Source organism: Furipterus horrens, unplaced genomic scaffold (genome assembly GCF_987537825.1).
Source record: "Furipterus horrens unplaced genomic scaffold, mFurHor1.1.pri manual_scaffold_5, whole genome shotgun sequence".
NCBI classification, from domain to species: domain Eukaryota; kingdom Metazoa; phylum Chordata; class Mammalia; order Chiroptera; family Furipteridae; genus Furipterus; species Furipterus horrens.
The window spans coordinates 40,212,802-40,235,068 of record NW_028327175.1 but is presented as its reverse complement, the minus strand read 5'-3'; the positions used below and the strand labels follow the sequence as shown (position 1 = coordinate 40,235,068).

At 34.3% G+C, this 22,267-nt stretch overlaps 1 protein-coding gene across 2 annotated transcripts in view; it reads left to right on the top strand.

The window, feature by feature from the left end:
- The window catches only part of ADAMTS6 (ADAM metallopeptidase with thrombospondin type 1 motif 6), a 247,161-nt gene that overhangs the window by 190,461 nt on the left and 34,433 nt on the right, over positions 1–22,267 (top strand). For both annotated transcript variants that reach the window (XM_090276311.1, XM_090276313.1), the window contains exons 19-20: positions 4,587–4,750; positions 5,146–5,284. In XM_090276311.1, coding sequence (XP_090132437.1) covers positions 4,587–4,750; positions 5,146–5,284 — 303 coding nt within the window. The remainder of the gene's footprint in view (positions 1–4,586; positions 4,751–5,145; positions 5,285–22,267) is intronic.

Below are 22,267 nucleotides of genomic sequence, written 5' to 3'. Positions count from 1 at the left end.
CCTCTAAGTGTTGCTTTAACATCTACCTCCATATTTACCATATTTGGCAAACCTTCTTTGTATGTATCTGGGTGATATATACATATATACATAATCTCTCAGTTTCTTCTCTTTGTGTATTTTTTCTTTTAAAATCCCTGAACATATGTATAATAGGTGTTTGAAAGTTTTCTGTCATTTATGGGTTTGTTTCTTTTACTTAGTTTAATTTGGGGGTGGGTCATATTTTCTTCTTTCCATTTGTATTATTTTTTCATTGCGTGTTGTACATTGTAAAAAAAATTTTAATTGAAAGTCTGGATTTTGCTTTCTTCCTTTTAAAGATTGTGTTAGATACAGTAGCTGATCCTTTTGAGGTTGTTTTGGAGCTTTGTTTGGGTGAGTCCAGAGTAACATTTATGCTAGAATTTGTTCATTGTTAATTTAAAAAATCATGATTTTGAGGGTGGTGGATTCTACTGAATTCCCTAGCAGTTGAAAGTCTCTGAATTCTCACTCCAGGAATATTTCTGCTAATAGTTACCTGGTAGGCTTTTGTTTTTGTTTTATTTTGTTTTTGTCTGGCTTCATGGAATTTTGTCCCATACATAAAGAAATTACTATTCAGCAACAGATTCCCTCCTTCTACTCCAGTTTTTGGTCCTGCAAATTCCAACTATCTTAACATTCCCAATTTCTTATCTCCATCTTCTGAGCAAGACTACAATGCTCTGCTTGGGTTCTTCCATTCTACGCTGGTAGAAAGTGCCTTCAGGCAGAAAGCTGGGAAGATTATACAACTCACCTTTTTCCCTTCCTGAATATATCACAATCCTACATTGTCCTGACCAATGTCTAAGAGCAGCTGATTCATATGTTTTTGTGAGTTTTCTCATTTGCAATTGGAGGGCAAGTCAAGTATCAGTTATTTCAACAGGAAAAGAAGTGGAAATTTTAATTATTTGATGTTTGATCTTTTGAGACAGATTTAGACTCTCTAGAGACCCCTAGTGAGGCCTGGATGATTTCTTATTCCCTTTAAAATATCATCACCTTTTCCTTAAATCTTTTCAAAATAAATCATCTGAATACATCTTTAGATACAACACCAATATAATCAGGCTCCTTTATTTAAGAAGACCCCTTTATGTTTACATCATAATTTTGGATTCTTTACTGCATCAGCAAGAGTAAAAACAAAAATTAGATTTGTCACATTAAACTTTTCCCTTTAATAATTCTCTGTCTATAATGCCAGATCCTCCTCCCTTAGTAAATTTTTATCCAGTACTTCTTAAGTGCTTAGTGTTTTCTGAAATACATTATGGCACCATCAAAGGAGTGTTAGAATCCCTTCATTGAGTAGCTGGGGGGATGAAAAGTGGGAGCTCAAACTGAAGGAGACTATGAAACTGCTGGGAAGAGGGGTGTCTGTTTTTATTTTTGTTTTTACTGTTTCATATTATGCAGGTTCAGATGTCCTTATAATTCTGATATTTTAAATGAGACCGAAAACCACTGTGAGAATTGAAAAAAAATTTTTAAATAAAGACAAATTTAAAACTAAATAATCCTTAAAATCGGTTGGCATGTTCTTATCTCAAAAGACTAATTAAATTTATTTTTGACAAATGAATCTTTACAACATATCTGAACTCAAGAAAGCACAAATATATATGGCAGGCAGATTAGAGTGGGGGGAATGGAAATGTCCTATACTATTAAAGATAAATGGTAGAGGTCCGGAGAATCAGAGACTGAACCATGACCTTTGTAGTCCTTTGGACTGCTTGTTTATCTGACCTGATAAATTAAAATTTTTAAAGAAGTGGTAGGGGGAGGTTAGGAGGTGGAGGGAATGAGCAAAAAGGAAAAAGTGCCCATGGACAACAGTGAGGTGATTGTTGGGGGGCGGGTGCTATAAGGGGACTAAATGGTAATGGAAAAAGTGTAATAGAGATGAAATAAAATAAGATAAAAATTTGAAGAAGCTACAATAATAACAAAAAAAAATCAAACTGACATGTCTGTCATTATGAAATCATGACAATCATTATCAAAATTATTACTGTTGCTCTGGCTGGTGTGGCTTGGTTGGTCATCATCCCGCAAACCAAAAGGTTGTGGGTTCTATTCCTAGTGAGGGCACATGCCTAGGTTGCAGGTACAGCCCTGGTCAGGGTGCCTACAAGAGGCAACCAATCGATGTTTTTCCCACATCATTCTCTCTCTCTCTCTCTCTCTCTCTCTCTCTTTCTCTCTTCCTCTCCTTTCCCCTCTCTCTAAAAAATCAATAAGCATGTCCTTAGGTGAGGATAAAAATTATCAGCTTATAGTACATTTTAAAATTTGTATTGAACTGATTGGGATGACATTAGTTAATAAAATTATATTTTATTGTATTTCAGAGTTTATGTAATCCTGTAATACATCATTTGTATATTGTATTATACAGGTGTGTGTTTACCACCCCAAGTCAAATTTCCTTCCATCACCATTTAGCCCCCTCTTTGCCCTCTTCTACCTCCTACTTTCCCTTCTTTCCTCTGGTAATCACCGTACTGTTATCTGTGTCTTTGAGTTTTTTTTCCTTTGCTTATCCCTTCACCTTTTTTACCCAGTCCCCAAACCCCTCCCCTCTGACAGCTGTCAGTCTGTTCTCTATATCTATGAGTCTGTTTCATTTTGTTAGTTTATGTTGTTTATTCAATTCTACATATAAGTTAAATCATATGGTATTTGTCTTTTTCTGACCGGCTTATTTCACTTAGCATAATGCTCCCCAGGTCCATCAATGCTGACACAAAGGGTAAGATTTCCTTTTTTACAACTGAGTAGTATTCTACTGTGTATGTGTACCACAGCTTTTTTTCTTGTATGGTAGTTCTAATAACCTTTTTCTGTCAATAGTTTTAAATGTTTTAATACATTTTTTCATATAGAGGTTTAAAATTATGCATGCATATTTATTAATCTTTTCCTTTATACTGTCTGTGAGTTTTGTCATGCTTAAAAAATCTTTTTATATCCCAGTGTTATTTTTTTTAATTCTCTTACATTTTCTCCAAACATTTTATGATTCAACTATGTTTACTTTCTAATATTTACTCATTTGGCATTAATTCTTTCTCTGTCTTTTCTTAATTGTGTTTTTATTAAGGTAAAATTCACATAATATAGAATTCAACCATTTTTTAAATTTAATTTTTAACCAGTACTTTTTTATTTTAAAAAATCTTAAATTTAATCTTCATTGTATTTTTTTCATTACCATTTAGTGGCCTTATACCCCCTCCCTCAAGCCATCAACCATTTTCAAGTGAACAATTTAATGGCATTTGGTACATTCCAAAATATTTTCATCACCCGAAAAAGAACCCTGTGTCTATTAAGCAATTAATCCCCATTCCCTAGTCCCTGCTAACCACCAGTCTGCTTTGTTTCTATGAATATACCTATTTTGGATATTTAATATAAATGGAAGTTTACAATATGTGACTTTTTCTGTCTAGCTTTTTCCACTTAGTATAATTTTTTTGAGGTTTATTATCATTGAAACATGTATCAGTACTTAATTCCCTTTTTTGGCTGAATAATATTCCATTGCATTGTATATACCACAATTTGTTTATTCGTTCACCTGCTGATGAACATTTGGGTTGTTTCCACCTTTGGTTATTGGGAATAGTGCTACTATAAGCATGTATATACAAATGGGTGTTTGAGTACCTATTTTCATTTCTTTTGGATATATACCTGAGAGTGGAATTGTGGTATTTATAATGAATGAAATACAAATTCAGCTTTTTGTTTTCTTTTTTTTTTTTTTTTTTTTTTTGCCAGATGGCTAGTCTTTTCTCTTGGTTTCATATCTTGTTATCTTTAATTTTTTAATTGAAGACGCTTCCTTTGTTATATATTAATTCCTCCCATATATACTTGGGTTTATTTCTTAACTGTCTGTTGGGTTGCATGTTGTCGATGTGACAGTACCATAGTTTCTCCTCACCTCATATTCATATAAATACTTTTTAAATATTTGGACAAGAAAGTTTGCTTCCTTCATCTCTCCTATCCCTAGTTATTTCTTTTGTTATAGTTTCCCTTAGTAGTTCCATATGTTTATTTCTCCAGGTAATGTTTTATTCCTTTCTATCAATGATACTATAAGTACTTAATATCTTCTTGACATTCACATGGAAAATTATCATTTTAATTTGTACTTAAGAAAATGATCAAACCTTGACCAATGTGGCTCAATTGATTGGGCTTCGCTCTGCAAGGCTAAAGGTCATTGGTTCAATTCCCAGTCAAGGCACATGCCTGGGTTGCGGGGTCAGTCCTCAGCTGGGCTGCATATAAGAGGCAACTGATAGATGATTCCCTCTCACATCGATGTTTTTCTCTCTATTTTTCTCCTCTTTTCTCCTCTCTCTAGAAATAAACAAAATAATTTTTTAAAATAAGAAAGAAAATGGTCATGAATCCCATCTCTAAATGGAAATGGATATTCATTGTATACTTCAGTGCAATTGTTAATCAGTAACATTGTGGTAAATGAAAGTTTCATATTTTTAGGTATTCTGTGATTTATTTTTATTTTTTAGCTTTAAAATCTGAAGGGGATGATTATTACATTAATGGTGCCTGGACTATTGACTGGTCTAGGAAGTTTGATATTGCTGGAACAGCTTTTCACTACAATAGACCAACTGATAAACCAGAATCCTTGGAAGCTCAAGGTCCCACCTCGGAAAATCTCATCGTCATGGTAAATGTGTCTTTGCCTCTTTATTTCTACTGTTTGTCATCTGCCCTGTGAGGTAGGAAGAGGCAGGCCTTATTACCTTTGCTTTATTGTTGGTGAAATTAAGTAAACAAAGGTAAAATGGTTTGCCCAAGTTTTTAGAATTCTTGTAAAGTCAAAGCTGTAGTTTTCTTTCCATATGACTGTTTTATAACCAAATAAGGTAGATGAGAGAAATGACTAAATTATCCATGAAAATGGAAGGAAATAATTCAATATAAGTGCATGCATTTTAAAAGTTATCATAAGTGTCCTATAATACTTACTTGATGACATCATCTTCTTCAAAAGAAATAATAAATATCTGAATGAAGGCTCATTGTATTTTAATTATCTTCACCAGTTGTTTTCAATGGCAGGTACTGCTTCAAGAACAGAATTTGGGAATTAGGTATAAATTCAACGTTCCCATCACTCGGACTGGCAGTGGAGACAGTGAAGTTGGCTTTACGTGGAATCATCAGCCTTGGTCAGAATGCTCAGCTACTTGTGCTGGAGGTAAGACACCCACTAGGCAGCCCACCCAGAGGGCAGGATGGAAAGCAAAACATGTTCTGAGCTATGCTTTTTGTTTGCTAAAGAAGCTAATTGGAAACATTTCTTGCAGGTTTGCTTCAAGCTGTAATTTAGCAAAAGAAACTTTGCTTTAATTATATTATATTCCGTGTGTTTTTAACCTCATGTAATTTGTACAGATTTGTTGGTAAAATACATCTTGGCACAATGAGTGTCTCTGCTGGTGCTTCTCCCAAGACTAACTTGAAGGTGGGCTGTTTGCTTTTCGTGAACACATTCTTGGTAAAGAACATCAAGAGTTTTAAATCAGAAAATGGGCAAGAATCAGACTGCACAGATGCAACTTCTTGTAATGGGGGATGAGAATGTATGTCTGTGTGCCTGTGTGTTTGTTTTTGTGTGCTCGTGTGTTTCCCACAATTCTACTCAAACTCCCTTTTCCTGCCATCACAGTTAAGGGGCTATTTACTAGGTTACTACAATCATTACTGGTGTCTGGGTCTCCGGGTTAGTGGTATATGCTGATCCCCATTATAGTCCCTCAGAGAGGTAGCTGCTAGGCGGTGGTTGGTGATGTGTTGGTTGTCCCATGTGCGTTTTTCATGGGTGCCTTTTCCCCACAATTTACTCTATTCCTAATCCTCCTCCCTCTAGTGGCCACCAATGCAATTCTTTACCTCTGGCTGGGAGAGCAGGACAGTTGGCTTCCTTCAAAGCCAACACCTTTGCTGCTGCATGGACTGGTGAGTAGAAGTGCTGTGCAAGCAGCATCTTCCTTCTCTCTGGAGACTAAATGCATCGCCTCCACCGTACACCTGGGTTCCCATAGGCAAAGGAACAAACCTCTCCCTCAGGCTTAGGCTGGACTAAAGCACCTCACCATTCCGAGAGCAAATTGTGAACAGTGATATTTAGAATGGGAGAAATTGAAATGAAATGAATTATCCCATTTTACCCTGTATTCCAATATATTACCAATTTTTTCTTTATAAACTTCTTGGAAACATATCACTTAACATGGACTTTATCTTATTTTGTTCTTGACTCACTGAATCTCTAACACCTCTGATTTTAAAGGATTGAACCAGAGAAATTATTTTCACAAAATGATTATCATATAATAAAGACAGTATATTAGACTCATACAGAATTAAATCATTGATTAACTATGAATCCAAATTCAGTAATAAATACTATCCAAAAAAAAGCAAATGAATTACATTACTCTCCTATATGAAGTATCATGAAACATGGTTTTGTATAATTTGTGGGATATTTTAAAAGATCTCCAATTCCCATCCATTTTATGTGTGAAATGGTTGGTGATTTATAATGTAAAGATATTATAAGTATAGGACATTACTGTTTATTTTAATGAGTAAAGAATATTAAAAATTAATTGCTCAAGTGAATGCCATTGTATTATTCTTTAGTGGCATTTATACATATATATTTCTTTATTCCAATTAATTTCTTTTTATTCAACCTATCAATTAACTTTCCCCTTTTCACATATCAGAAAGAAATCTTTATAATAGTACATACATAATTCCAGCCCGAGGTAAGATGAGGTAAACTTATTAAAGAAGAGTCAAAATAATTTAAAGTTTAGGAACTCTAATGAGAAAAGTTTGTGTTGAGGCTGATTCACTTAGAGAAGAGAAGGCTAAGGAAAAGTATATTAGTATCTTCAAGTTCGTGACAGAATGTTGAATGGCAAATTCTTAGTGCCTGTTCGTCTTTGTACTAAAAATTGCTATATTTGGGGATAGTTCAGACACAGCCTTGTCTGAGGCCAAGAAGGGATTAAGTGAATTCACAATGTTCCTTCTAACCCTGATTCTTTTGTTCAAAAAGGGGATAGTCCAACACAAAAAGGAAAAATAGGCCATGAGAACTGAATTTAGAAAAAAAACTATTATTTTACTAAAGAAATATGAAAAACCTAAATGAGTGTTATTCTTTTCCATAACACTTGTATTGAGAAATCGTAATAGAAAAGTGATTTCTTGTGATAGGGGATAACTCAAAAGAAAAGGAGGGAGAAAAGCACCTGGAAGGAGAATTTTCTCTTCTTTGTTATCTATATTTCTTTCTTCTCTCTGAAGTGACTGATCCTAGATATCTGAGGTGGTTCTGGGAATTGGAATTGTGCTCAGTGTGCTTAGTTGTAAGTGATTATGACAGCACTCCTGGGGCCATTGCCTTCTTTGGAAGAGAGATGTACAGTGCTTGTCAGTTGGCAGGCATAGTGTGAAGAGCTCCCATTTGTCATGGTAAGTGGTTCTCAAAGTGTGGTCCCTAGACCAGTGGCATCGACATCACTTCAGAAGTTATTAGAAATGCTAGTTTGGGAGCCCTACCTCAAACCCACTGAGTAGAAACTCTCTGGGTGGAGCCAAGCAATCTATGTTTCAGCAGTCTCTCCGGGTGCTTCTGATGCTTGGTCGTTTGAGTACCGCTGGTCTTGATTGACAGAGAAACCTAAACCAAGCACTGTAGACACATAGAATCCACATCCTCATCACTGAAGTCTGTGCATCTCTCTAGACTCATTTTGCACCTAGAACAGTGTCTGGCACATTCTGGGCACTCAATAAATATTAATAGATAAGTGAATAAGCAAAAGCAAATTATTCCTTTGTTCTAGCTCTTTCCAGTGTGGAAAATGAGAGCTTAGAATTGCTATTTTTCTTATGAGGTGGGGCAAAAGGATTGCCGGGAGAGGCAGTATAATTTTGATTAGCATGGATAAGTAAAACGAAGCTCCTCTCTTTTGTTTTCTTTACTGTGAATAGATGGGGAATATTTCTTAGGATATAGAGTGCTGACATTGCTTATTGGAGTCACTCTTCTTATATACACCCTCACTTTAAACCCCAAGTTTTTAAAATACAGGAAGCATATGGTTGAGGGAAATAAAATCCCATGGGACTCAGGACTCTTGATCAAAGAGAGAGCCAGAGCCATTTTGAATAATGGTAAATGGAACTTCATCTATAGTTAACGAATCTTGCAGGCAAAAGTAAGTTCTACTTAGTTTTCACTAGGGAACTAAAGTCAGTTCTCAATTACGATACTTCACTCTCATCTTTCCAGGGTGGTGCTACTAGGTGTCTTGAGGCTGCCAGACCTTTTTAAATTGGAAAAAGAGGAAACAAGAAAGATCTCAAAGAACTTTCTGTTGCAATCTCACAGGACTCCTCAATATTCTTACCTATTACTGACTGGCACACGTTTTATTAATGGCAAGACCTATGGACTTTCTGTTTGGGAGCAATGTCGATAGCTCTTTCTTATGAGATCTTTTAAGATAAGAAGTTGTGGGACTGTTTTTCTGTTGCCTAGCAGATCCAATGACAGATACAATGCTTCAGGAAACATTGGTGGTGATTCAGTTCAAGTAATGGTCTTTTCTCTGAGTCAGTGATGAAACACTTCCTTAGCCTGAATAAGAACATTGACATGCTATGGGGTGTTGTCTTCAGGATAAATGTGATTTTTAAGATACAGCTGTGACTCTTCCTCTGAGAGAAACCCAAGCCCAATGAATTAAAACTTGGCTATTATCTGAACCTTTGTTATTTCTGCTAGAGTTCTGTTTTTCTTTTGTTTTTTGTTTTTTTTGAAATTTCTTATTCAAAGTATTGTATACTCTATTAATTTACCTGACCCTCAAATTTATGTACTACCATTGTATTCACGATTAATGTGTTAATTGATAAAGGTTGACTGGGTAGTGAGAATTACATTATTTTTAAATACAAAGATTTGGGAGTTTTTTATGTACTAGTAATTTATGCTAGTGTGCCTTTGCACTCTTGACTTCTAAAGATTCAAATAACAAAGAGTGTATAGCCATCCTTTGATTTTAGTCATACATATTCTGTTTTCATTAATGTTTGGCTAGATGTGTGATTTTCAAGTTTTAGTGTGCATCAAAATTACATAGAGGGTTTGTTCAAACAAGATTGCTAGGTTCTGCCACCAGTTTCTGATTTGGCACATCTGTCTTGGATTCCAAGAATTTGCATTTCTGACAAGTTTCCAGGTGATGATGGTGCTACTGGTTCAGAAACTATACTTAGAGAATCATTGGGTTAGACACTTAGGTTTCAAAAAGATAATTATTAACACAAAGTGGTAAATCATTTAGGTAATAATCCATATTACAGGTATAGTCCACATTACAATGAGACCTTTTAATGATAAATGGTCCTACAGTTCAGCTCCATGATCCTAAATAAAATCTTACAGTTTGTAAGATGTTTCCTGGTGCCCTGTTGCATCTGATCGTCCCCTGCAACACCATGAGATAGGTGTATTATTATTTCTATTTTACAGGTAAAACTCAAGTGAAGCAACTTGCAGAAAATGAGTCTCTAGTGATTTTTAAAATGTAGCATTTTCTTTCATAATAAAAATGACCTTTACTTTGAACAGAGGTTTTTCACTAGTTGGCAACCTCAACAGAACAACATTATATATCCTCATTTAAAAATATCTTCTTCACTAGCTTGCAATTTCATTGTTTCAAATGCTTTCCATAAAGCAATGGTTTTTAACTGTGGCTGCACATTAGAATTATCTGGAGAACTTGAAACAATTCTGGTGTTTAGGTCTCTCCCCCAACGATTTTGATTTAATTCCTTAGGAGGATGGCCTGGCATCAGATTTTTAAAAGCTCCCTAGGTAATTCTAATGCACAGCTAAGGTTGAGAAGTACTGCCTATGAGGCTGATGGAAAGTTTATTTAATCCTCAAATGATTTACATTCAGATTCAAATACCTCTGGGAGGTTTACTAATTCACATCTCTGTTATTGACTACTGGTTGGCTGCAATGGTTAATTAGATCTGACTATAAGTATTAGGAGTGGGAAGGTAGAAAGGAGCATCAGAGAAGGGAATGGAAAAAGTGGTAGAATGTCAACTAATTTTATAATTTTGTTCAGTGTGGGCATTGGCCTTGGACATGCCTTTGGAAAGCTTTTTGTATTTGCATGCTTTCTTCTACCTGATGGATCACTTATAAGCCTCTAATTAATGCTTTTAAAATGAACTGAAATTGTGTTAAATATCAGTTCTTGGCTTTTTGGCTAAGGTCAAGTGAAATTGTGCTAAACAGATTTTGAAAGCTCTTCCTTCTAATATCACGTGTTGTGGTACTTAGGGAGCTAAAATATGTAAGTGGTTATATACTCAACTAACTTTAATTTAGACCCACAAGTCAGAAAAGATAAGAGCCATACGAACCCTTCTTTCACTCAATTTTTATAAAAACTGATAAATTTTTTTCTTTTTTTGACTTATAGTTTTAATCAGAAAGTATCTTCTTTTGTTTTAAGACATTGCTTTTTGGTAGAATGAATCTTTGTAAAATGCAGCAGTTCATGATAATTTCTTACCTTTCTGCATGCACTCTCTTTTCCCACTGTTCAAACCGTTCCCTACACCCACACATCTTCCCTAAACCCTTATGTTACTTAATACAATCCTTAGGCTTAAAAGTAAAACCTCCCAAAGCCAATTAACTAAGAGTTGAGGCTGTACTATTGTTGCATTTAACTGTGCACCTGTTCTGTTATTAAAGAAACCTTAAAAATTCTTTCTTTGTGGTGCAAAGAAAGGTCAGTAAATACATAATCATTTTGCATGTATTAATTTTAAATATATACTCAAAATATATACAATCTTTGTCCTGCAATTTGCTCTATTGACACTTCTGATTACTTTTTCCAAATTGTTTTTTTCTAGGGTTTTCTTTCTTCTTCTTTTTGTAGAAGTACAAAAATTACATACCAAAGAACTCAAGGTGAAACTGAAAAACACACAAACACATGGAGGCTGAATAACATGCTACTAAACAAAGAATGGGTTAACAGATCAAGGAGGAAATCAAAAGATACCTTGAGACAAATGAAAATGAAAACACAGTGACCCAAAATCTATGGAACACAGCAAAACAGTTCTAAGAGGATATTCACAGCAGTACAGGTCTACCTCAAGAAACAAGAAAAATCTCAAACAAACTACACCTAAAGGAACTAGAAAAAGAACAACAAACAAAGCCTAAAGTGAGTAAAGAAAGGAAATAATAAAGGTCTGAGTAGAAATAAACAAAATAGAGTCTAAAAAAGTACAAAATATCAATGAAACCAAGAGCTGATTCTTTGAAAAGATAAACAAGAGTGATAAACCTTTAACCAGACTCATCAGGAAAAAAAAGAGGATCCAAAAAAATAAAATTGAAAATGAAAGGGGAGAAGTGACACTGACACCACAGAAATACACAGAGTTATAAGAAAATACTACAAACAATTGTATGTCAACAAATTGGACAACCTGGAAAAAGTGGATAAATTTCTAAAAATATACAATCTTCTAAGACTGAATCAAAAAGAAATAGAAAATCTGAATAGACTGATTACTACTAACAAAATCAAAAACTCCCAAGAAAGTCCTAGACCAAATGGCATCAGAGGTGAATTTTACTAAACATTTAAGGAAGAATTAATACCTCTCAAACTAGTCCAAAAAATTTAAGAGGATGAAAGGTTTCCAAGCTCATTTTATGAAGCCAGCATCACCCTGATTTCAAAACCAGACAAAGACATTATTAAAAAAGAAAATAACCCTGATGAACATAGATACAAAAATCCTCAACAAAATTTTAGCAAACTGAATTCAACAATACATTAAAAAGATCCTACACTGTGATCAAGTGGGATTTATTCCTGGGATGGAAGGTTGGTTCAGTATCTGAAAATCAATTAAAATGATACACCACATAAACAAAATGAAGGATAACGATTATATGGTCATATCAATAGAAGCATAAAAATTATATGACAAAATCCAGCATCGATCTGTGATAAAATCTCTTGGCAAAATGCCAATAGAAGGAACATACCTCAATATAATAAAAGTCTTACACGTCAAACCCACAATCAACATTATACTCAATGGGGAAAAGCTAAAAGCATTTTCCTTAAGATCAGGGAAAAGATAAAGATGTTCACTTTTACTGCTTTTATTTGACAAAGCATTGGAAGTTTTAGCCACAGCAATCAGACAAGAAAAAATAAAAGGCATCCAGATTGGAAAGGAAGAAGTACAATTGTAATTATTTGCAGATGACATGATACTCAATATAGAGAGAACCCTAAAGAACCACCAAAAATCCATTAGTACTGAAATAAATTCAGTAAAGTAGCAGGATAAAAAAATTAATATTCAGAAATTGGTTGAAGTTTATACACCAATAACAAACTGTCAGAAAGAGAAATTAAGAAAGCAGTCCCATTTACAAATGCATCAAAAAGAATAAAATACTGATGAATAAATTTAACCAAGGAAATAAAAGATCTGTACTTAGAAAATTATAGAGTGAAGAAAGAAATTAAAGAATTTATAAATAAATGGAAGCATATAACATGTTCATGGATATGAAGAGTTAACATTGTTAAATGTTTATACTACCCAAAGCAATCTATAGATTCAATACAATTCCTATCAAAACACCAACAGCATTTTTCACTGAACTAGAACAAATAATCCTCAAATTTATATGGAACTACAAAAGACCCGTAATAGTCACAGCAATCTTTAGAAAGAAGAACATAGTTGGAAGTATCATGCTACCTGATATCAAACTATACTACGTGACTATAGTAATCAAAATAGCATGGTACTGGCATAAAAACATACTTATAGATCAATGAAGAGAACAGAGAACTCAGAAATAAACCCATGCCTATATGGTGTAGGGAAAACTGGACAGATACGTGAAAAGAAAAAAGAAAGAAACTAGATGATCTTATACCATACATATACAAAAATAAACTCAAAATGTGTTAAAGACTTAAATGTAAGACCTGAAAAATGAAGGTCCCAGAAGAAAGCATAAACAGTAAACTCTTTAACATTACTCTCAATATTTTTTTTCTTTTGGATATATTACCTTGAACAAGGGAAACAAAAAATAAACAAATGGGACCAAAAATTTTTGCACAAAAAAGGAAACCATCAACAAGATGAAAAGACAGCCTATTTAGAGAAGATATTCACCAAAGACACATCCAATAAGGGGGTAATATCCAAAATTATACTATAAACAACTCATACAAGGTAACACCCTCCCCCCCAAAAAATATAAAATAGTCCATTAAAAAATGGGCAGCAGATCTGAATAGACATTTCTCCAAAGAGGACATACAGATGGCCAATAGACATGAAAAGATGCTCGACATCACTAATCATCAGAGAAATGCAAATTAAAACCACAATGAGATGTCACCTCACACCTGTCAGAATGACTATTATCAATAAATGAACAAACAAGTATTGGTCAGGATGTGGTGAAAAGGGAACCCTCATGCACTATTAGTAGGATTGCAAATTGGTGCAACCACTAGGGAAAAAAGTATAATGTTCCTCAAAAAATTAAAAATAAAACTACTTATGACCCAGCAATTCTACTTCGGGGTATTTATTCAAAGAAATCCAAAAAAAGTAATTATGAAAGATATATGCACCCGTATGTTCATTGCAGCATTATACACAATAACCAAGATACAGAAGCAAACCTAAGTGTCCATCAATATATGAATAGGTAATGATGCCATACATATACACAGTGGAATATACCTTGGCCATAAAAAAAGAATGAAATATTGCCATTTGTGACAACATGGATAGAAGATATTGGGCGAAGTGAAATAAGTCAGATAAGGAAAGACAAATGCCAGATGATTTCACTTATATGTGGAATCTGAAGAAGAAAATAAATGAACAAACAAAACAGAAACAGACTCATAGATACAGAGAGCAAACTGATGATTGCCACATAGGCTGGGGGTTGGGGAGCTTGGTGCAAAAAGTGAAGGGATTAAGAAGCTACAAAATAGTCATGTGATATAAGGTACAACCAGCATAGGGAATACAGTCAATATAATATTGTGATAACTGTATATGTTGCCATTGAATACTAAACTTATCAGGGGGATTATTTCATAAATTATATAAATGTCTAACCACTGTGCTGTACACCTGAAACTAATATAAAGTAATACTGAATATCAATGGTAATTGAAAAACATAAAATCAGTTTGATCAGGTTTCTGCTAACAAACAGGCATCTCTCTGCTGAACATTCATTGCTTGGCTGCCAAGGGAAAAAAGAAAGATGTTACAGCTTTACTTAGATTGGGCCGGAGGAAGAAGGAGACAGATTTATTTTTGGAGGCAATTTTTATTTTGTTTGAAGATCAAAGAGCACAAATTCTTCTTATATATACAGGGTGGAGCAACAATAGATTTACAGTTGTTCATATGAAAAAAATACAATACTTAAATAATAACACAAGAACAAACTTTGTGTTGCATGTACACACAATTATAAACCTACTTTTGCCCATCTTGCACTATGAGATGTTCAAGAATGTTTCCAATCAATTGACCATTTACAATACTATTAATACTTTTACATAGCCTAACTAATTTTTCTTGTATGTTTGATGCTTATATTTATATAAATGCTTTTTAATTTATTATTCTTTTTTCCCTGGATGTCATCTTAAGCCGTATGTGTGTGAATAGCATATGAACTTAAAAGATATTCTTCCTATGTTTCTTCTTTCTAAGACAAATTCTTTTAATTTTACTTTTTGTGATTTCACCTGATTCACCAGGATTCTCATACCTACTGGAACTGGTCTCTAGTTTTTCAGATTTCAAGTCGTTTTACATAGTTTCCAACTACTATTTTGTGTTCTCCTGACTTAAGGCCACATTTTTCACCCTGCACTGTGCGGACCGGGACACTGCAGCCAGCGAGCTTACGGAGGCTCTGCAGAACATTGTGCGTTTTCAGTGCACACACGGCGACCTCGGTTCTGCACCGCACAGATTATTACTATTAAATTGTTTGGACCTAACTGATTATTAAGTGAGATTCTTTAGTACTTTTCTTTTTCCTGCCTAGTTGGTTCTGTAAAAATTTTACTGACACACTAAGGGCGCTGTGAACCAAGAAAATTTGAGAACTCTTGATTTAGGGTAAAATGAGTGTCATTAAAGTTGGCTGAAAATGAGTCACCTCACTTCAGTGCATTAAATTTCATTTCATAAGAGGAAAGAAAGCATATACCTGCTTATTCAGGGTCCTGATGGTGTTCAGAGTTTAAAAATTAGGCTCTTCTGTTATTCCAGTTAAGGAACTAGAGGTCTTAAGTAATATATAATTTCTCCTTCATATCTACATTAAAGATTCCTTCTGACATGCCCTCCTAAATATGTTTCCTTCCTTTGTCTCTGTTCAGTTTAAGATTTTAAAATTGGTGGGTGATTTAAGAAAAAAAAAAGAAAGAGAAAAAAAACATATATATTTAAAAGAACTCCTGATAGCAAATTTTTCTTTGCAACTTAATATCTAACAAGTTTATGTAATAATTTACACTATTCCATTTATTAATACTATATTTTCAAAATATTTAAATGAATCTATCATACAGATTACCATAGTCCTTTTTTGAAAATTGAATATTTCTACATTTCTATGGAAACTTTGTATGTTCATGTTACATATTTTATTATTTTCGGAAATGGTACAACAAAAACATAATGTACAGTTTAGAGTGAGATTGTTCTGAAATAAAAAAATTAAAAATTGTTTTTAAAAAGCAATTTATAGAAAAAAATATAATGCAATTTTTAGACCAGTACTAGTACCTGCCTGAAAGAGAATAGCTCTCAAAGTACCAGATAAAACAGAGCAAATGCTTTAATTTTTCACTGATGTCCTTTTAATTTCTTTGCTAGTTCTAAGTGCCTAACACATTTAACATCACTAAAAATGGTCAGTTCACATTATTAGTGAATAACAGTGTGTGCTTCAAACAAAGAAGGGTCTTAAGACTTGACTTTTTATTGACATAATAACAGTAATAATGACTAACACTTGTGCAGCTTACAATAGACATCTACAATGTAACTTTGACTGAAACCCAAAGTGGAGGAGTCCCAAAATGAAGCAAAGGAAAACCAATCCAATTGTTTTTGGATATTCAAAATAGGCTTGATTCAAATTAAGTGTGAAAGACATAAAAGAGTCAAATCTTATAATTAAGTATGCTCCTCTTTGATTTAGGTATTACCATCCAAAAAATTACTTTCAGAGTTAAATAAAAGATAACAGATGGATAGTTTAGTCTGAACAATTAAGAGCCCTTTACTTATTGTCATTCCCTCCCACCCCACCCCCCGCCCCGGAAGAAACAAAGTTATGTTATTAGTTTTTAAGAAAAATTCCCAGTGGAAGTTATTTTTGTGTGAGGTTTCATAATGTACTATTGTTTGAAACTATGAGGGTCCTTTTACATTTGATTCCTGTATATTCTGAACTTAGACATAAAACAGATCACTGTGATATTTTTAATAATACAAGTCCCTTGACAAAAGTGACTTGAGTTTATAGGGAATAAAATTTTGCATTCAGTTTTGTTTGTTATTTCCTTTTTTTTTTTCCTTTGGTCTTTGAAAAAAAAATTTTTTAAGAGAGAGGGAGAAAAAGAAGGAGAGAAACGTGAATCAGTTGCCTATCAAACCAAACCCTGCAACCTAGGCTTGCACCCTGACTGGGAATCAAACCAGCAGCCTTTGACTTTGCAGGACGATGCCCAACCAACTGAGCCACACCAGCCAGGGCTGAAAAAAAAGAACATTTTTGTGAGAATAGACTATAATCCAACATTGCCTCGACGGTGGCATCCCCCTGTTTACTCTCTCTCATCATCCCCTTCTTTCAGATCATTTTCAGGGCTGAGAAGAAAGAGGGCCCTTTAACATGTGGGATTAGTTGACAGGCATCATAGCAGGGCACCTGTGACCATCACAGCTCCTTTAAGCACACCTGTTGTAGCCATCCACTACAGCAGGCTCAGCGCTCCTGTAACGTGCCCTTGAGAGCAGTAACTGCGAGGCAAGCTCATGCTGTTGGCTGGGTCACACTCCTGAAAGTTAATATGTTCGTTCACTTATTTGTTTATAGTTATTATTCCTACTTATCTTTTTCCTTAAGCGTATGGCTTTCCCTCTATAATATACTTTTAAAAAATCCTTTGAATTCTCCTGTGTATTTTCAGTATAATTGAAACTTTCTGACTTATTGTAAAAAGTCTTACATATGAACATTTCATCTGATTACCTGACTTTTTTTTTACTGTCTACCCCTGCATATTGTGGCTTGCATTTTCTCTAAGGTTAAGATTTATAACTGGAAAAAGAAAAGATTTATAACTGAAAGCAAGAAATACCTGCTAATCCGAAACATTTCTCCCACTGCTCTTTTCCTTCCTCTTTCATCCCATTTCTGTTACTTTAGAAATTATGTTTTTCCCTAATGTGACGAGGACCTAGATACATATTCACTCACGGAAAAACTTGGGTAAGACTGAAACCAAAGTTTGAGTGCATTCCTAGAGCATTAATGATCTATGTGTCACAGATCATGCTTCACTTGTTAAAAATTTTGTCCAAAATATCATCTTTAACAATCATAACACTATGTACTTTAACAAAGAATTATGCATAAAATACTTTTGGAAAAAGAAAGACTTTTATAATGGTAAGCAGCATTATCCCAATTTTCTAGGACCTTATGATCTTACTGTCCCCATTCTTTTTTACCTGAGCGAAATGAGTATTTTTCAAAGCTATATAGCTTGTTTATTATTATGTTCTTATTATAATTCAAATCTGAAATAGTTATCTGTTGGTTTCAAGAAAATGATTTTATATACAATTAAAGAAAAAGCTTCTCTATTGGTAATAAATCCATCACAGTGAGTGGAAGAAGCTTAAGGCTGCATCCTTCCGCTAAAATTTAAAAAAATAAAATACCTTAAACAAACAAGCTTCCACTAAAGATCATGGAGATCCTTTTTAGTATAATTTGAGTTAATTCTTTATATTAGAAAAGTTGCCTCACATTTTTCTATTTCTAGTTAGTGTTCTGCCTCTTGACACGTTAGCCCCTTTGATCTGTGCTAACACTGGTAAGAACTCAAGCACCGAAACAAACCAAATGGGATTGGGCAAGTGCCTGTTTTCCAGACTTGCTATTTTGTAGGTTATAGGGGGGAAGAAGACACAGAAGAAAAAAAAAAAAAAGAACAATTGAAATGAGGAGAAAGAGGAGATACCTTTCTTAGAATTTTGGATCTGGGGAAACATCAAAAAGCCATGTAATCCGATTGTCTCCTTTTACAGAGGAGAATGAAAGTTTGCCTTTGTCATTTGCCTAAACTGCCTAGAACTCAAGAGGTAACTAAACATGGCAGCAGTTTGAGTGAGGTAAAACATAGTATAAAGATAAAGTGAAAGGAAATAAAATCATAGACATTTGGCTATTAAAAGAGTTCCTAGGATCAGAGAAAAAGAAATCAACAATAAGACCAAATGGCGGACAGTGAAATTAAAAATATCAGACCAGAAAATGCATTGCTTTATTAAATAAGGTAGCTTCCATAATTATAATGGTATTTGCCTTATTTCCCTCCTCATTTTAATGTAAACTCACTGAGGTCAAGGCTGTCTTACTCATTTGCCCCACCCCTTATGGTAAGAAAAAAACCATGCCTTACATGGAGTAGGAATTCAGGGACTTAAGTTAGATGCTTTGTGGAAGAGATTACTGTTGATATACAATGAGTAGTGGAATTTCTCACCAAGGATAGTGTGATTTCAAATAAATGCAATATATACATGCTCCACTCTACCTCACCATCACTAAACACAGGTGGCACTAGAAAAACAGTATTTTTAAAGCTGCATTTTCCTTTTCTTACTGTGTTCCCTCCAGACATCTAGTTTTGCCTGGACAGAAGGGAAGACACTGTAAAGGCAGATAAAGAAAGCTTTTGGAAGGTAAAAAACTTGCAGGAGGCTCATCAGAAGCAGGAAGCATATGGGTGGAGCTGACTGGTACCCTGGAAGCCAGCTGTTAGATCCAAGGCAGATGGGCGTTGCTCCGCCCTGTAAATGCTTGTATCTGGTCAGTAATCACCCAGCACAACAGCCAGATTCCAGCAGTGAAAGGCAGAGGAAAGAGACTTTTTTTTTCCTGGCATTTGTTGTTCTTTGGACCCTATCTGCGCTGCAAATTTAGATTAAATTAATATTGCTGGCTATATGCTCTGTATACTGTGATTATATTGTGTTGTCTTGGTTGCTAGCTACTTTGGCTGGTGTAGTTAAGCAAATTGTTGCCTTAGCCACCAACCACATTCTCCCTCCCCCTTCCTCTTCAGAAAACTGCTCTGATATGATGTGCTGTGCCACTCGGTTAAACGATCTAGATGTTGGTTAGCCCACCCATCCTAAGGATACATATATACCTCTCTTCCTTTCTCTTATTGACTCACTCACATGTGGTTGTAGACTGCTCACTTACCAACCAATTCAGTGGTCTAAGACTGAAAATGCTTCCTCCTGCCCTTAATCTTCCTTACATCCTTCTTGGTTTATACTTCTAGTGAAGTTCAAGTGGTAATTTTTGGTCATTGAGTACCCTCTCTCTACATTAAAAAATGATGAACTGCTCTGAAAAAAGCAATATATTGCTAAATATTATTATGTATGAATTCATAAAATTAGAAATGGACATGAGATCCTTAAGCAGCATACCAGGGGAGGAGAGGAGGGACTGACAAGAAGGCAAGAAATGGCAAGAGGAGCTGTAGTCTCTGAAGGGTTCACTTGGGATTGGCCCTAGGACTGTAGCTGCTAAGGAGGAGACCCTATGTCCTTCATGCGAACCATCACATAAACCTAGGGTAAGCACAGTAGAAGATGGAGTTCATCCAGGACTCACTTGCAGCTTGGTAGACTTCTTGCTCATTTCTTGATGTGTAACTAGAAGAGTGATTCAATTTGGATACTTCTTTCTCCCATTGGACAAGAGAATGTCTGGTGAGCAAATAGATCATCTGTAACTTTTAACTATTGGCAGAAAATTAAATATAAGATATGACTAATTAAAATTTACAGACTAAAAGTAAGGATTATGTTTCCATGTTAAGAACCATCATATTTGATTCTCTAAAGATAAACAAATTAAAAGTCTTTAAAAAGGATATACCCATTTTAGAGAGTTTAATGTACATGTGTATTGGTAATGGCATTTTTGTCCTTAAATTTTATAATATGAAACCATTAATTTCTTTAAGCATAGAAGGACTGCATTTAACAACAGAATAGGTATAGAGTTTGCATACCAGTAAACTTAGGTGTTTATGGATAAAATATAATTAGTGGTTTTTAATTTTCTAATTAAATTCTACAGAACATCTGCGTATCTCCAGGGGCTATGGACACTAAAAGCCACTGGAGTTTTGTTTTCAGTTAGGTGTATACTGACAGATCATGTGGACAATTCATGTTCTTGGCTATGAACTGTAAGTCTTCAGATTTGAAAGCATAGTGGCTTTATGTAGCTGGATGTAATTATTCCAAGAGGCTTAAATCGATGTTTTAGCAATGCTTTACAGATTACTTTAAAAGAAGCAATGTACAAAGGCTTGGTCATATAAGGACTCTAAACTCAATCATTTCTCTTGTTGGCTTAGCTTAGGTTATTTCCAGTTCATCTGTACTTTCTACTTTCTAAAATTAAATGCTGCATTTTACTTAATCCAAAAGTACATGATTAAAATTTGTCCAATTAGATACATTGGTTTAGAGAGCTATCCCATTGTTACTTAAAAAGAAAAAAAAAGTCCATAAACCTGCGAAGTGTGAGGGTAAAGTAGGAAGTAGACTTGTATGCTGTTGGAAGAAGATAGTTCATTGTTGTAGGAATATTTGGAATAGATTACTGGTATAGTCAGTTCTCGAGTGTGAAATACCACACTGTCTATTATAACATTTTAGAAGAAATTAATAAAAGATGAATGTAAAGAAAAATGCATCTTCGTAAAATATAGAGTGATTTCAGCTGTTTATTCAAGGACTTTATTTTATGCATTATAAAAAAAGTGTGCTAAAATTTTGAAACTGAAGTGCACCTTAAAATATCCTAAATTGTAATTTTTAAGAAGACTGAGAGCATGACCAAAATTAAGTCAATTTGTATCTCAGCCCTTAGTCCACTATCTCATGAGAAGCACAGGCTTTGTATTAGTAACTGTTCTCTTGAATGAATGAATGGCCTGCTGACCACATTTAGCTGGCAATTTTGGTTTGTGTACTATGTAATTTTAAACTAATTACTAGATCCCACCAAAAAGTATTTCATGCTTAAGTTTTTTCCAAAAGTATTTTATGAAGAATAGCCCCCGAAATAAAAGTTCACAACAAAGATATAGTTTTTGTTTTGTTCTTTCTGGTCTGTGTATTTTTCAAATTTTTAACAAAAAATGTTACATATAGCTAAATATATTTTCAAGATACATCGCTAAAATATTTCTTAAAATGAAATATAAATTTTACCTCTAATAGTTAATATCCGTGATATAAATTGCTTTTGCTTTAAAGGCTACTTTTAAAAACAAATGTAATTATAACTAAACAACATTTCTAGGAGTAATGAAGGAAGTAGAATTTTATCCTGCACTGTAGAAACTGAATTAATGTTTCTACCACTGACACAGAGCAATGTCAGTTCCATTTTGTAGTGTTGAAATGGTTATCCTTTTCTGAAAAACAATCAAATACCAAACTGAATGCCAACTTTCTTCTTGCAAGTATAATCATATTGTTTTTATTATTAAACATATTTATTAAAGTTGGGTAAAGTGTGTAAGTCTTTTATGTAAGTGGTTTGTTTGAGTTTCCCCTCTCCAAGTAGAATCACATTTGAATGACTTAAATAAAAAGAGCAATGCTAACCAATAAAAATAATCCCCTGTGCTCCCTGTTAGGAATGAAACAATTGAACCCGGGTGGATGGACATTCTGAGCCACTGTG